Here is a 12,272-nt window from a genome sequence, read left to right as displayed (position 1 = left end):
TATGTAAATCCCATTGCCCTTGGCAACGGGAGCTTGTGTCTACCCTATATAATACCTGTGTGGAGTTTCAGTCTTTGACATATTTTTTTGCGGGACAGAAATATATCCATCCGGACACCCTCCTTTCATCTATTTTCATAAACCTTTACTTTATAAACTATATCTTTGGCTCTGTGTATTATTATCATTATTTTATTTTTATTTCTGTTTCCTACTATTTTTTCATCCTTTGCGATGACCCCTGCCTGAGAGACCTGATCGGAAGAAAAAACCTCTTTGCGGGGAGCGTAGCGAACTCCCCGCATTCTGGGGAACAACAAGGGGGCTTCTCAGAACACATTGCTCTAGCCTGAGGCTGAGCCCAGGGAGATGAGGACGGGGTGCAGTGGGGTAAGTGGGAGGAGGGCTGGTCAGGTTAGCAAGAGCTTTGAATGAGAAGTTTGGATTTTTACTCTGTAGGTAACAGGGAGTCAGAAGATTTTCAGCTGGAAAGGAATGAGTTTCAGAGCCTGGCACGGGAAAGGCAGGCGTGCAAAGTGGCTGAATGAATTAGGCGGTCAGAATGTGCCTCCCTCAAATGCTGCTACAGACCAGGTCTCCTCACCCACTTCGCCCTTCCCTGCAAGCTTAAATACGACCCTTGACAGGGACGAACCAATTTAGGAGGCCATCGTGTGCGTGTGTGTCTGTCTGTCTGTCGTACACTGGTGCGTTCCCCCTCACCCTCACACCATCTGCTTGCGGGACCAGGCGTGTATGCTTTCTTCCTGGATGTTTTCTGCCCAAATCCTCATCTGCTTCCCCCTCTCACCAAGACAATGGTTTACACTCCCTTCTCCTTTTGGGGCTGGAGCTGAGCTCTGGGCTGCGTGAAGCTGGGAGCCTCAGCCAGCCGCCGGGCAGGGGTGGGCTGGAGACCTGCCACCCACATTCCGACCCCGGGTAAGACCTCTGAGAGGGCGTGGTCTCGGGCTCTGATATCTGGCGCGTCCGGCCTTCTTCCCTTTCCGAAGGAGCGAAACACCCTTGGGCAAGATGGGTCTATACCGTGTCCGCCTGGCCACCGGGGCCTCGCTCTTCGCAGGCTCCACCAACCAAGTGCAGCTGTGGCTGGTTGGGCAGCACGGGGAGGCGTCGCTCGGGACGCACCCGTCGCCCGGGCGGGGCAAGGTGAGTTGCCCAGAGCCGGGCGGGGTGGCCTGCGCCCCCGGCCCCAGGTCAGTCAAATCCCGGGGAGGAGACGCGCCCCCGACAGCCTCGGCGCTTGCTCGCGGCCAAGGGCGCACGCACTGGGCACACAGCGCGCACCGAGACGGCGGGGTAGAGCGCTTTAGGGCGGTTGGTGACACACAGTAAGCGCTTAGCGAATGTTCCCGCTGCCCAGCCTCCTTGGAATTGAGGGGGTACTCCTGTGCGCCCCTTATTCCAAGAGCTTTTGTCTCCAAAACTCTGCGGTCACCGGAGTGGACTTTCGGTCCTCCCGTTTTCTCTATTTTAAAAGCTGCTGCTTCAAACCTCCACCGTTGTTCTCAGACCTGGCGGGCTTTATCACCTGCAGTGGAGTGAGTGGTGAGATGGGATCGGGGAAGGGTGGGAGAAAGAAGCCAGCACATGAGAACACTCTCGATCTCCCAACCCACTTCCGTCATACCTACCCGGAGCTATTATCTTTTTTTCTTCTACCAACCTGCAAATTCCCATGCCTGGCCAGCTCTCTCTCGGATTCGGATTCGGACGTCTGTTTCACGGACTAGTCAAAGGAACATGCCCCAAAGAGGTCCTTCCCCTTTCCCACCTCCCAGACCGCTCCTCCCGTCTCCCCAGGCGGCGCTCGCCCTCCTCCCTCTTTGCCTCGGCCTCTGTCTAACCAAGAATCCAGCGCAGTCAATCCTATCTCCTGGGCATCTCCCGCATCCGTGCCTTGATGTCCGCCTCACCCCCGACCACCAACGTCCCCTTGAACCTGCGTCGTCTTCACTCTCTTCACCGGCCTGGCCACTTCTGCGCCAGACCTTCCAAGCCCTTCTGAAGCCAGAACACTTTCTCCCCAATACATTCCCACCCTTAAAACATTCCCCTTGCTTAAAACATTTGAATGGCTCCCGCTTCTTCTCAGGAGCAAATCTAAAGCTCTTGGTTACCTTGGAGACCCTCACGATCTGGTCTTGTTCACCTGCCCACACCTGGCTTTAAGCTCCAACTCCACAACGTCCTCCCTTCGCCTCTGCTCAATGTTGCCTCCGCCCGGCGCCTCCCCCCGATTCCCGTTACAGCCCTCCCCACCTCCTGGTCTCCACTTAGACGGAATGTCCTCCGGGAAGCCTGTCCCGAGGCCAGGTGGGGACCCTGTCTGCCCTCAGCCTTGATGGGTCTCACAGCTGCAATTGTTTGTCAATAGCGTGTCCCCCGGCTCCAGTGTGTGCTCGTCAATACTATAGGGAGGAAAAAATGCAGGAAGGCGTGCACCCTTCCATCCTCCAGGTCCCATCCGTTCAGAAGGGAGTCGCGGGCGCCCTGCTCAGTGCGCAATCCCTTTCCCTTTCCGGCTTCCTTCGCGCCGCTTTCCCGGAGGCTCAGAGGAAGGGGTCGGGGCGAGCAGGGCTGGGCCGCAGCACCTCTCGCGGCAGGGCCCACCCACGCTCCCACGCTGAGCCTCTCCCGTTGCCTGCAGGAGTCAGAATTCAAGGTGGACGTGCCGGAGTACCTGGGGCCGCTGCTGTTTGTGAAACTGCGCAAACAGCACCTCATCCGGGATGACGCCTGGTTCTGCAACTGGATCTCGGTGCAGGGCCCCGGGGCCAGTGGGGACGAGTACAGGTTCCCTTGTTACCGCTGGGTGGAGGGCGACCGCGTCCTGAGCCTAGCGGAGGGCACCGGTGAGTGCAGGGGGGAGGGGGGGGAGTGTGACGCGGCCTCTGGGGCGCAAGAGAAGCTGGAGGTGGGGGTGGGGATGGTGTGTGAGGAAGGTGCAGGAATTGGAGACTGGAACCTGGGCTGAGGGGTCTTTGGAGGTTGTCAAAGAGACGGTTGCTGGCGCTGGCACTGAGTGGCATGGAGGCTGGGGGAGAGGCCAGCGGGAAGGTCGGGCCTTGGAGGCTCCCTTGGAAGGGACAGGGGAGACTTAGGAAAAGCCTGTGCACTCCTCTCTACTTCTAGGCTGCATGGTGCTTGACGACCCTCAAGGCCTGTTCAAGAAGCACAGGGAAGAGGAGCTGGAAGAGAGAAGGAAGCTGTACCGGTTAGCCCTTCTCCCCTGACCCCGTGAGCTGCTGACCCTTCCGACCCTTCCAGAATCCCGGTGCCTAATTCCATTTCTACCCTGCAGGTGGGGTAACTGGAAGGATGGCTTAATCCTGAATGTGGCTGGGACCAAAACATGTGACCTTCCTGTAGATGAGAGATTTCTGGAGGACAAGAGAATTGACTTTGAGGCTTCACTGGCCAAAGGGTGAGAGCAAGGGGGAGTTGGGAGAGGGGGAGGCCAGTGGGCTTATGGGCTGCACCGGGCTGGACCAGCCCAAGATCTGTGCCTGTGGTTGTAATGTCTGGGTCTCAGAATGTTTGGGTCTCAAACTCTTTGCCCTATGCTTCCCCAAAGGCTGGCAGACCTTGCTATCAAAGACTCTTTAAACATTCTGACTAGATGGAATGATCTGAATGACTTCAACCGGATTTTCTGGTGTGGGCAGAGCAAGCTGGCTGGTTAGTCCCCTCACCCCAGTGTTTCTGCCAGGACCCTTACCCCCAGATCCCACCCAACCCAGGGGAATTGGAAGAACCAGGGTTGGGAGACCAGAGGCTTGGGTCCCTCTGGTAGGCTAGGGTCAAGTGGGGATGATTTGGTGACAGTTGGGAGGACCAAGAGCTCAGATTCCGTGGTGTGCTCAACAACTGCCTTCCCAGAGCAAGTGCGGGACTCCTGGAAGGAGGATGCCTTATTTGGGTACCAGTTTCTCAATGGCACCAACCCCATGCTGCTGAGGCGCTCTACTCACCTTCCTGAACGCCTAGTGTTCCCTCCAGGGATGGAGGAACTGAGGGCCCAGCTGGAGAAGGAGTTGGAGGTATGGACATCAGAGCCCTAAGGAGGCCAAACAGTGAATGGGGACAGGGTCAGCATCAACTGTACTGTGGTCTGGTTGCTGCTGGCCAGCAGGAAGGGATTCTACAGAAGTCCTGAGTGACCCTGGAGAGGTGCAGTCGTGTGGCCTTTCTCCTTGCATGAGGACAGCGTACTGTGGAGGGAGGGGGCACAAGGTGGAACGGGTGATGGAAGAGTGAAAATGAAGACATGCAACTGGGCCTGACGATTCAGGCAGGGTACAGAGCAAGAGAATCAGGGTGGGGGGGTGTGATTGTTAGTGAGGAATCAACACGGAACAGTTGAGAGAGAAAATTGATGGGATTATAGGCTCAGACAGACTTGGATTTGAATCCTGGCTCTGCTCTTTGTAAGCAGCATGACCTCAGGAAAAATATTTAACATCTCTGATCATGTTTCCTCTTCTATAAAACTGAGGCTAATTCAACTACATATAAGAATTATAGGCAGGGCATGGTGGCTCACACCTGTAATCCTAGCACTCTGGGAGGCTGAGGTGGGAGGATTAGGATCCCTTGAGCTCAGGAGTTAGAGACCAGCCTGAGCAAGAGCGAGACCCCATCTCTATTAAAAATAGAAAAATTAGCTGAGCATGGTGGCACGTGCCTGTAGTCCCAGCTACTCGGGAGGCTGAGGCAGAAGGATTGCTTGATCCCAGGAGTTTGAGGTTGCTGTGAGCTAGGCTGACGCCACGGCACTCTAGCCCAAGTGACAGAGTGAGACTCTGTCTCAAAAAAAAAGGAATTATATGAGGTAATAATAATCACTGGATCCATTTCCTAGTACTAGTACAAATTAGGTGATGGAGACTAGTTAGTTCCCTTCTCAATTTTCTCCCTTCAGAGTAGGGAAGAATCAGAGCAGGAAGAAGATGCCTTATGCTGATAGCTGCCCTTGCCCTCTCCCCCATCTAGGGAAATACGCTGTTTGAAGCTGACTTCTCCCTGCTGGATGGGATCAAGGCCAATGTCATCCTATGCACCCAACAGCACCTGGCTGCCCCTCTGGTCATGCTGAAACTGCAGCCTGATGGGAAACTCTTGCCCATGGTCATCCAGGTGAGAGGACCCAGGGTTTCTGCTCCCCCATGGTCAGCCTACTCAGTTTAGCCCCTCATCCAAATTCACTCCCTGCAAAGGCACCGTGCTAAGGCACTGGGGGAGATATTAAAGGAGAATGAGCAAAGTCTTTGATCTTAAAAGCTTTGTAGTCTAACTGGAGCGACAGACTGGCCAAGTCTGAATATGCTCCAGTACTGAGGAAGTCCGTGAGGACACAGATGGCCTGGGAGGGATCAGTGGAGGTGCGGTGTCATGAGCCTTGGAGAAGGGTCAGGACTTAGGCAAGCAGGAGGGAGAGAAAGGACCTCTCCCCGGGGGCAAGCTGGGTGGGCAGCGAAGCTGAGGTGGACAAGTCAGGAGATTCCTAGGGGACACTGGCTGGGATGTTGGGGAATACTGCGAGGCGAGAGGGGCTGGATTAAGCCACGAAAGGAGGATGACATTGGCACGGGCAGCAGCAAAGGCTGTTGTGCAAGGTGCTGTGGGCACGTTGCACAGGCGGTTGTGTTTGGGATGGATTGGAGAAGGGAGATACTAGAAATGGGGATTAGGGTGACGTGCTACAGCGCTTGCTGGAGGAGGAGGTGATGGGCTCAGATGCGGGTAGTGACCGTAGGGAGGAAGAGGACAGAGGGATGCGAGTGCAGAGGGAGATTGAAGGAGAGAGGAAAAGGGGAGCCAGGCCAGGCACCTGCAGAAATAGGACACATAAAGAGGACAGGGTGCTCATGTAGGCTTTGTGTTGCCCATTATGAGTTACTGGGGAGGCATTCAAATTGTCTAGCAGGCAGCCGAGAACTGGAGACTGTCATTTGTGCAGAGGTGGTGTTGAAATATCGGTGAGAGGCTGAGACTTCGGAAAAAGAGTGTGGGATGAAGGAAGCTGGGGTTTGAATCTTGTCCACACTGAGGGGACTGAAAGGCGAAGTGGAGGCTGCAGGAGGCAGCAGAAGGGGCAGCTTCTGCAGAAGGCTGAGGGCGGAGCAGCCTGCACAACCTCAGTGACTGAGGGGAAGAAATGGTAGCTGTGGGGGTGGTGACAATAGGATGGAGGATGAAGGGAGGGGAGGGGGATCGGCAGGCAACTGGCACTTACCCCTCTGTCTCCCCCTGTCCCTGCTCTAGCTCCAGCTGCCGAAAATAGGGTCCCCGCCACCTCTGCTTTTCCTGCCCACGGATCCCCCAATGGTCTGGCTTCTGGCCAAGTGCTGGGTCCGTAGCTCTGACTTCCAGCTTCATGAGCTGCAGTTTCATCTTCTGAGGGGACACTTGGTGGCTGAGGTCATTACTATGGCCACCATGAGGTGCCTTCCGTCACTACATCCTATCTTCAAGGTAACACCTTATTCCTTTCTCGCCTGCCTGCCTCTCTCTGCCCCGGGGCACATTCCCACCTCTGGAAGCCTCTCTCGGTGGGTTCTCAGGGCATGGAGAGAACCAACCAATGGAAGACTCAGCAAGGGAGTGTGAGCCTGGCTTACTGTGCATTTTCAGCGGTGGTATCACCTCCCAAGGGGGTAGAAATGATTCTTAGGGGAAGGGGCAAAAAAATGTAACCCTTTAAATGTATAAAGCACAGATATTTATACAGTACACAAACAGTACGTGCAAATGACTGAAGATTCCATCCAATCAAAGGGGATCATACAAATAATGTAAAAGAATTTTCCCAGCCAGTCTTTGAAGAATTCTAAAATAGTAACATAGGCCAGTCAGAGCTCCAGGCCAACACCAGTAGCCTGCTTCATTACAGATGATTAGAGCAAAGTATTCACCCCTTAAAAATGTTTATTGGGTGCCTCACATGTGGCAAGAACCACTAGATGCCAGTGGTAAGTGAGACTAGCAAGGTCCTGATCTTCTGGGATCAGTTTCCAGGAAGGGCAGACAACACAGACTGTATTGTAACACACCAGCTGTGGTGAGTACGAGGCAGGAAGCAAAGCAGGGTGGTGTGGTAGTGAGCTTAGATTGGGTGGCCAGGAAAGGCTCCTTGAGATGACACAGAGAATGAGACTAGGGGTAGGGGGCAGGCAAGCCATGAGATAATCAAGAGGGCACAGTGTTCCAGGCAGAGGGAACAGCTCATGCAAAGTCCCTGAGGCAGGTATGAGCTTGACTTGTCTGAAGAACAGGAAAGATGATGAATGTAATGGATGAAGAGGAGATGGAGGAAATTAGGTTGTGGAGGTGCTCAGTGGTTAGATCACGCATTCCCAGTGCCTCCTGGGGGTGAAAGTGGTTGGGAGAGTGAAAAAATCTTATTATCTTTATGTATAAGACACAGATAAAATACAGCACATAAACAGATACATAATATATATGTAACATTAAAATTTCATGGATAGGCCGGGCACGGTGGCTCATGCCTGTAATCCTAGCACTCTGGGAGGCCGAGGCGGGTGGATTGCTCGAGGTCAGGAGTTCAAGACCAGCCTCTGCAAGAGCGAGACCCCGTCTCTGCTAAAAAAAATAGAAAGAAATTATCTGGTCAACTAAAATATATATATAGAAAAAATTAGCCGGGCATGGTGGCGCATGCCTGTAGTCCCAGCTACTGGGGAGGCTGAGGCAGTAGGATCCCTTAAGCCCAGGAGTTTGAGGTTGCTGTGAGCTAGGCTGACGCCACGGCACTCACTCTAGCCCGGGCAACAGAGCAAGACTCTGTCTCAAAAAAAAAAAAAAAAAAATTTCATGGATAGGGGTTGAGATTAGGAAAAAACATCTCAAAAGGCTCCTTAGGGGGTGATACTGAAAAAAAGTTGAGAAACGTTGGTCTAGAGCAGTGGTCCCCAACATTTTTGGCACCATGGAAGACAATTTGACAATTTTTCCACAGATGGGGGTTGGTGGGGGAGTGTAGGCAGAGGTCAGGCGGTGATGCGAGCCATGGGGGAGCGGCTGTAAATACTGATGAAGCTTCACTTGCTTGCCTGCCGCTCCCCTCCTGCTGTCTGGCACCTCCGAGCCCTGTTCCTAAGTTTCATGGAAGACAATTTTTCCCCTGACTTTGTGAGGAGAAGGTTGGAGCTCAGGTGGCGATGTGTGGCCTGGTTCCTAACAGGCCGAGTACCAGTACCAGGCTGTGGCCTGGGGGTTGGGGACTGCAGGTCTAGGCCTGTGAAAAGAAAAGGAGAATGATTTCTTTCGATTATCATAAAGTGCTAAGTCAATGGTTTGTAGAATGAATTAAGTGATGCAAATCAACTGAAAACTCTTTTTAAACATTTTATTTTATTTTATTTATTTTTTGAGACAGAGTCTTGCTCTGTTGCCCAGGCTAGAGTGCCGTGGCGTCAGTCTAGCTCACAGCAGCCTCCAACTCCTGGCCTCAACCAATCCTTCTGCCTCAGCCTCCTGAATAGCTGGGACTACAGACATGTGCCACCATGCCTGGCTAATTTTTTCTATATATTTTTTAGTTGTCCGGCTAATTTCTTTCTATTTTTAGTAGAGAGGGAGTCTCGCTCTTGCTTAGGCTGGTCTTGAACTCCTGAGCTCGAGCGATCCTCCTGCTTCGGCCTTCCAGAGTGCTAGGATTACAGGTGTGAGCCACCCACGCCTGGCCCATTTATTTTATTTTATTCTTTTGAGAGACAGGGTCTTGCTGTGTCACCCAGGCTGAAGTGCAATGGCATGATCAGAGCTCACTGCAGCCTTGAACTCCTGGCCTCAAGTGATCCTCCTGCCTCCACCTCCAGAGTAGCTAGGACTACAGGCACGTGCCACCGTACACCAATAATTTTTTCTGTTGGAGTCTTACTGTGTTGCACAGGCTGGTCTCAAACTCCTGGCCTTGAGTGATCCTCCTGCCTCGGTCTCCCAAAGTACTGGGATTACAGGTGTGAGCTACCTTGCCCAGCCCCAAATGAAAACTCCTGATGCTGAGGGGCCATTGAACTTGAAGTCTGTGTTTTTTTCCTAAAGACCTGGTGTCTTTCCTGCTTTTTAGCCCCTGTTTCCCATGGGGACCTGCCACAGCTTTCTTCTGACTTGCCCATCCCCGCTTCTCTCCCTCTAGCTTATGATTCCCCACCTGCGGTACACGCTGGAAATTAACGTCCGGGCCAGGAGTGGGCTGGTTGCCGACATGGGAATATTCGACCAGGTATGGGTGGAGAAAGGGGGATTCTGGGTTCGCTCTTCCTTCCGGCTCTGGCCTCAGGGCAGCCTGGCTGGCCTGACTCTGCTGTCCTCGCCCCTCAGGTGATGAGCACAGGTGGGGGAGGCCACGTGGAGCTGCTCAAGCGAGCCAGAGCCTTCCTGACCTATAGATCATTCTGTGTCCCTGACGATTTGGCTGACCGGGGGCTCCTGGGGGTCAAGTCTTCCTTCTATGCCCAAGATGCTCTGGGGCTCTGGGAAATCATCTCTCGGTGAGGCAAGCAGGAGGGCAGGGCCAGCGGGGGAGGGCAGGGGTGGAGAAGATGGCACGGAGAACAGGGGGTCTGTGTTTTGGTTGGGGAGCCGGGCCCCTGGCCTGGCAGTGTGGGCAGGAGCCGAGGGCTTGGAGGCTCCCTGTCAGGCTTCAGCTCTCTGGCCTTGACCGCTTGGCTGACAGGTACGTGGAGGGAATTGTGAATCTCTACTATAAGACAGACGAGTCTGTGCGAGACGACCCTGAGCTGCAGAGCTGGTGTCGAGAGTTCACTGAAGTGGGGCTGCTAGGGGCCCAGGACCAAGGTAAGAGGAGCCCCTGCCCTCAGATCTCGGCCGCAAAACACAAGAGACCTCCCTAGAATCCTCTCTATTTCTTTGGAATGTTCCAGAGGTATTTCCAAACCCTGTGAAAACTCCCAAAGGTCCCCCAGATTCCATTCCCTCTCAGCGAGAGAGACAGGTCCCCCTCCTATATACTGAGAAGTCCCAGGTCCCAGACACAGTGGGACCAGTGGTTGTTCATTAATGTTTAACAACTGGCTCTCTGGAAAAATAGCCCAGATTTGTAGCATTTGCCCATTTCCATGGTGTAAATATTCCCACCATGGCTACCAATATGATGTTGACTAGTTTGCTAAACACCTGAAAAGTTAACATCATTGACTCTTGTGAGCCAGCAAGAGCCAGCACAAGGACCCTCCCAGCAGAGCTCCCCGTTTCCCTGACCCCAACCCACTCTCGTGTTATTTCCCACAAGAGTTAGTGAGTGTTCCTGGCACCCCTTCTCACCAGTCTTGTTCCCTTCTCTCCACCTTGTCTCTCCGAGTTCTGCCTCTACGCCCGGCCTCACAGCTTCTAACTCTCCTCACTCCTTGCAGGGTTTCCTGTCTCTTTACAGTCTCGGGAACAGGTTTGCCGCTTTGTCACCATGTGCATCTTCACCTGCACTGGCCAGCACTCCTCTGTCCACCTGGGCCAGGTGCTTACCAGAGGGGCACAACTGGGCATTTGTGGCCTGGAGTTCGGGAGGGGATTGTGCAGGTAGGGTAAGGGGTTTTCATGCTTAGCAGTTGTTGACTCTAGACCCTTGTCCCTCCCTAGCTGGACTGGTGCTCTTGGGTCCCTAATACACCCTGCACGATGCGGCTGCCCCCGCTGACCACCAACAATGCAACACTGGAGACTGTGATGTCAACACTGCCTAACTTTCACCAAGCCTCTGTCCAGATGTCCCTCATTTGGCAACTGGGCAGATGCCAGCCCACTATGGTGAGAGCCACGTGCCCAAGCCCCTAAGGAAGGAGGTAGCAGCAGGGAGGTGTGGTACCCCAAAGCAGGGCTCATAGGCTCTCAGCTGCCTTTTCTTCTCCATCCCAGGTGGCTTTGGGCCAGCATAAGGAGGAGTATTTTTCAGGCCCTGGGCCCAGGGCTGTGCTGAAGAAGTTCAGGGAGGAGCTGGCTGCCCTGGATAAGGAAATTGAGAGCCGGAATGCAAAGCTGGACATGCCTTATGAGTACCTGCGGCCCAGCCTGGTGGAAAACAGTGTGACCATATGAACGTCCCCAGCCTTTGGCTGTTTCAGCCCCGCTCCAGGCCACAACCATGTGCCTTTGTGGTTTCAGTCCTTCCCTCCCAAGCCCTGCCCTCTTCCCCATGTCCCACCCTCATTGTCTCTGCCTCCAGCAAACAGATTTTATTCTAGATGTATCACCTAGGGGCCTCACTCCTCCTTCCTCCCTCCCTCCTTTTCTCTTTCCCTCCGTCTTCATTCAGATCAGGATGATAATACGTATTACTCCACACCTTTTATGCACCAAATGTGATTCTGAACCTAAATTGAGTTTAACAACACAAAAAGATATTTTAGACTAATGATAGAAAAGAATGAGGATGACTGTGTTTAATAAAACATTGGCAAAAGATTATAGAGCATCACAAAATTTCTCTTTGTCACTGGGTAGGATTTAGCACATGTCCTGAAGCCAGACACACCACAAAGCAAAGCATTAACGCAGCGACTCTCAAGAGTTTTGACTCGCAAGATTTTCATTTCATGGCTCACTTAGAAAATGATGATCGAAAGTAAGCCGGTTACACCGGGGAAGCTGCTTTTGGCTAGAGAGATTTGGTCTCCTGGCTTCAGCCTGAGGGATCCATATCTATGACCCAGTTGTGGTTTGCCAGTTGTGAAGCTTCAAATTAATATAATTAACTGAAAAATGCTAAAAATTTCATGATCATCTTAATGAGTATACAACAAGGAATTCAATAAAATTCAACTGCATCTGGTTAAAATTTTGGAAAAATAAACTGTGAAGTTTTATTTCTTAATACAGTAATCTATGGATAGTTTAAAACAGAAGCTAACAGTATACACAAACCAAAAGAGTTTCCTTACAACTGCGATCCCCAACCCCAGGGCCATGGACTGGTACCGGTTGGTGGCCTGTTAGGAACAGGGTAGCACAGCTGGAGGTGAGTGACGGGCGAGCAAGTGAAGCATTGTCTGTATTTATTTATTTATTATTATTTTTTTGAGACAAAGTCTCACTCTGTCACCCTGGGTAGAGTGCAGTGGCATGATCATAGCTCACAGCAACCTCAAACTCCTAGGCTCAAGGGATCCTCCTGCCTCAGCCTCCCAGGTAGCTGAGACTACAGGCACACGCCACAACGCCTGGTGAATTTTTCTGTTTTTAGTAGAGACAGGGTCTCACTCTCACTCAGG

The 12,272-nt window shown here is 52.8% G+C and overlaps 1 protein-coding gene across 1 annotated transcript; it reads left to right on the top strand.

Annotated features, from left to right (window-relative positions):
* Window positions 1-1,015: 1,015 nt before the first annotated feature.
* Window positions 1,016-11,658, top strand: ALOX15 (arachidonate 15-lipoxygenase). The gene is made up of 14 exons (XM_045527157.1): window positions 1,016-1,170; window positions 2,672-2,876; window positions 3,157-3,238; window positions 3,326-3,448; window positions 3,599-3,702; window positions 3,904-4,064; window positions 5,017-5,160; window positions 6,289-6,498; window positions 9,185-9,271; window positions 9,370-9,539; window positions 9,725-9,846; window positions 10,422-10,522; window positions 10,645-10,812; window positions 10,921-11,658. The coding sequence occupies exons 1-14, from the start codon at window positions 1,036-1,038 to the stop codon at window positions 11,098-11,100; spliced, it is 1,992 nt and encodes a 663-aa protein (XP_045383113.1). The 5' UTR covers window positions 1,016-1,035; the 3' UTR covers window positions 11,101-11,658.
* The last annotated feature ends 614 nt before the right edge of the window (window positions 11,659-12,272 follow it).

The sequence above is a fragment of the Lemur catta genome, chromosome 15 (assembly GCF_020740605.2).
Source record: "Lemur catta isolate mLemCat1 chromosome 15, mLemCat1.pri, whole genome shotgun sequence".
Classification (NCBI taxonomy): domain Eukaryota; kingdom Metazoa; phylum Chordata; class Mammalia; order Primates; family Lemuridae; genus Lemur; species Lemur catta.
Note: the sequence above shows the minus strand (reverse complement) of the source record. Positions and strands in the feature narration are given on the sequence as shown.

Excerpts from the sequence above, each read along its gene's own strand:
- ALOX15 (XM_045527157.1), top strand. The coding sequence starts at position 1,036 with ATGGGTCTATACCGTGTCCGCCTGGCCACCGGGGCCTCGCTCTTCGCA. Across the intron at positions 3,703-3,903 it reads TGGGCAGAGCAAGCTGGCTG|AGCAAGTGCGGGACTCCTGG; the intron begins GTTAGTCCCCTC and ends CTGCCTTCCCAG. Across the intron at positions 5,161-6,288 it reads TCTTGCCCATGGTCATCCAG|CTCCAGCTGCCGAAAATAGG; the intron begins GTGAGAGGACCC and ends TCCCTGCTCTAG.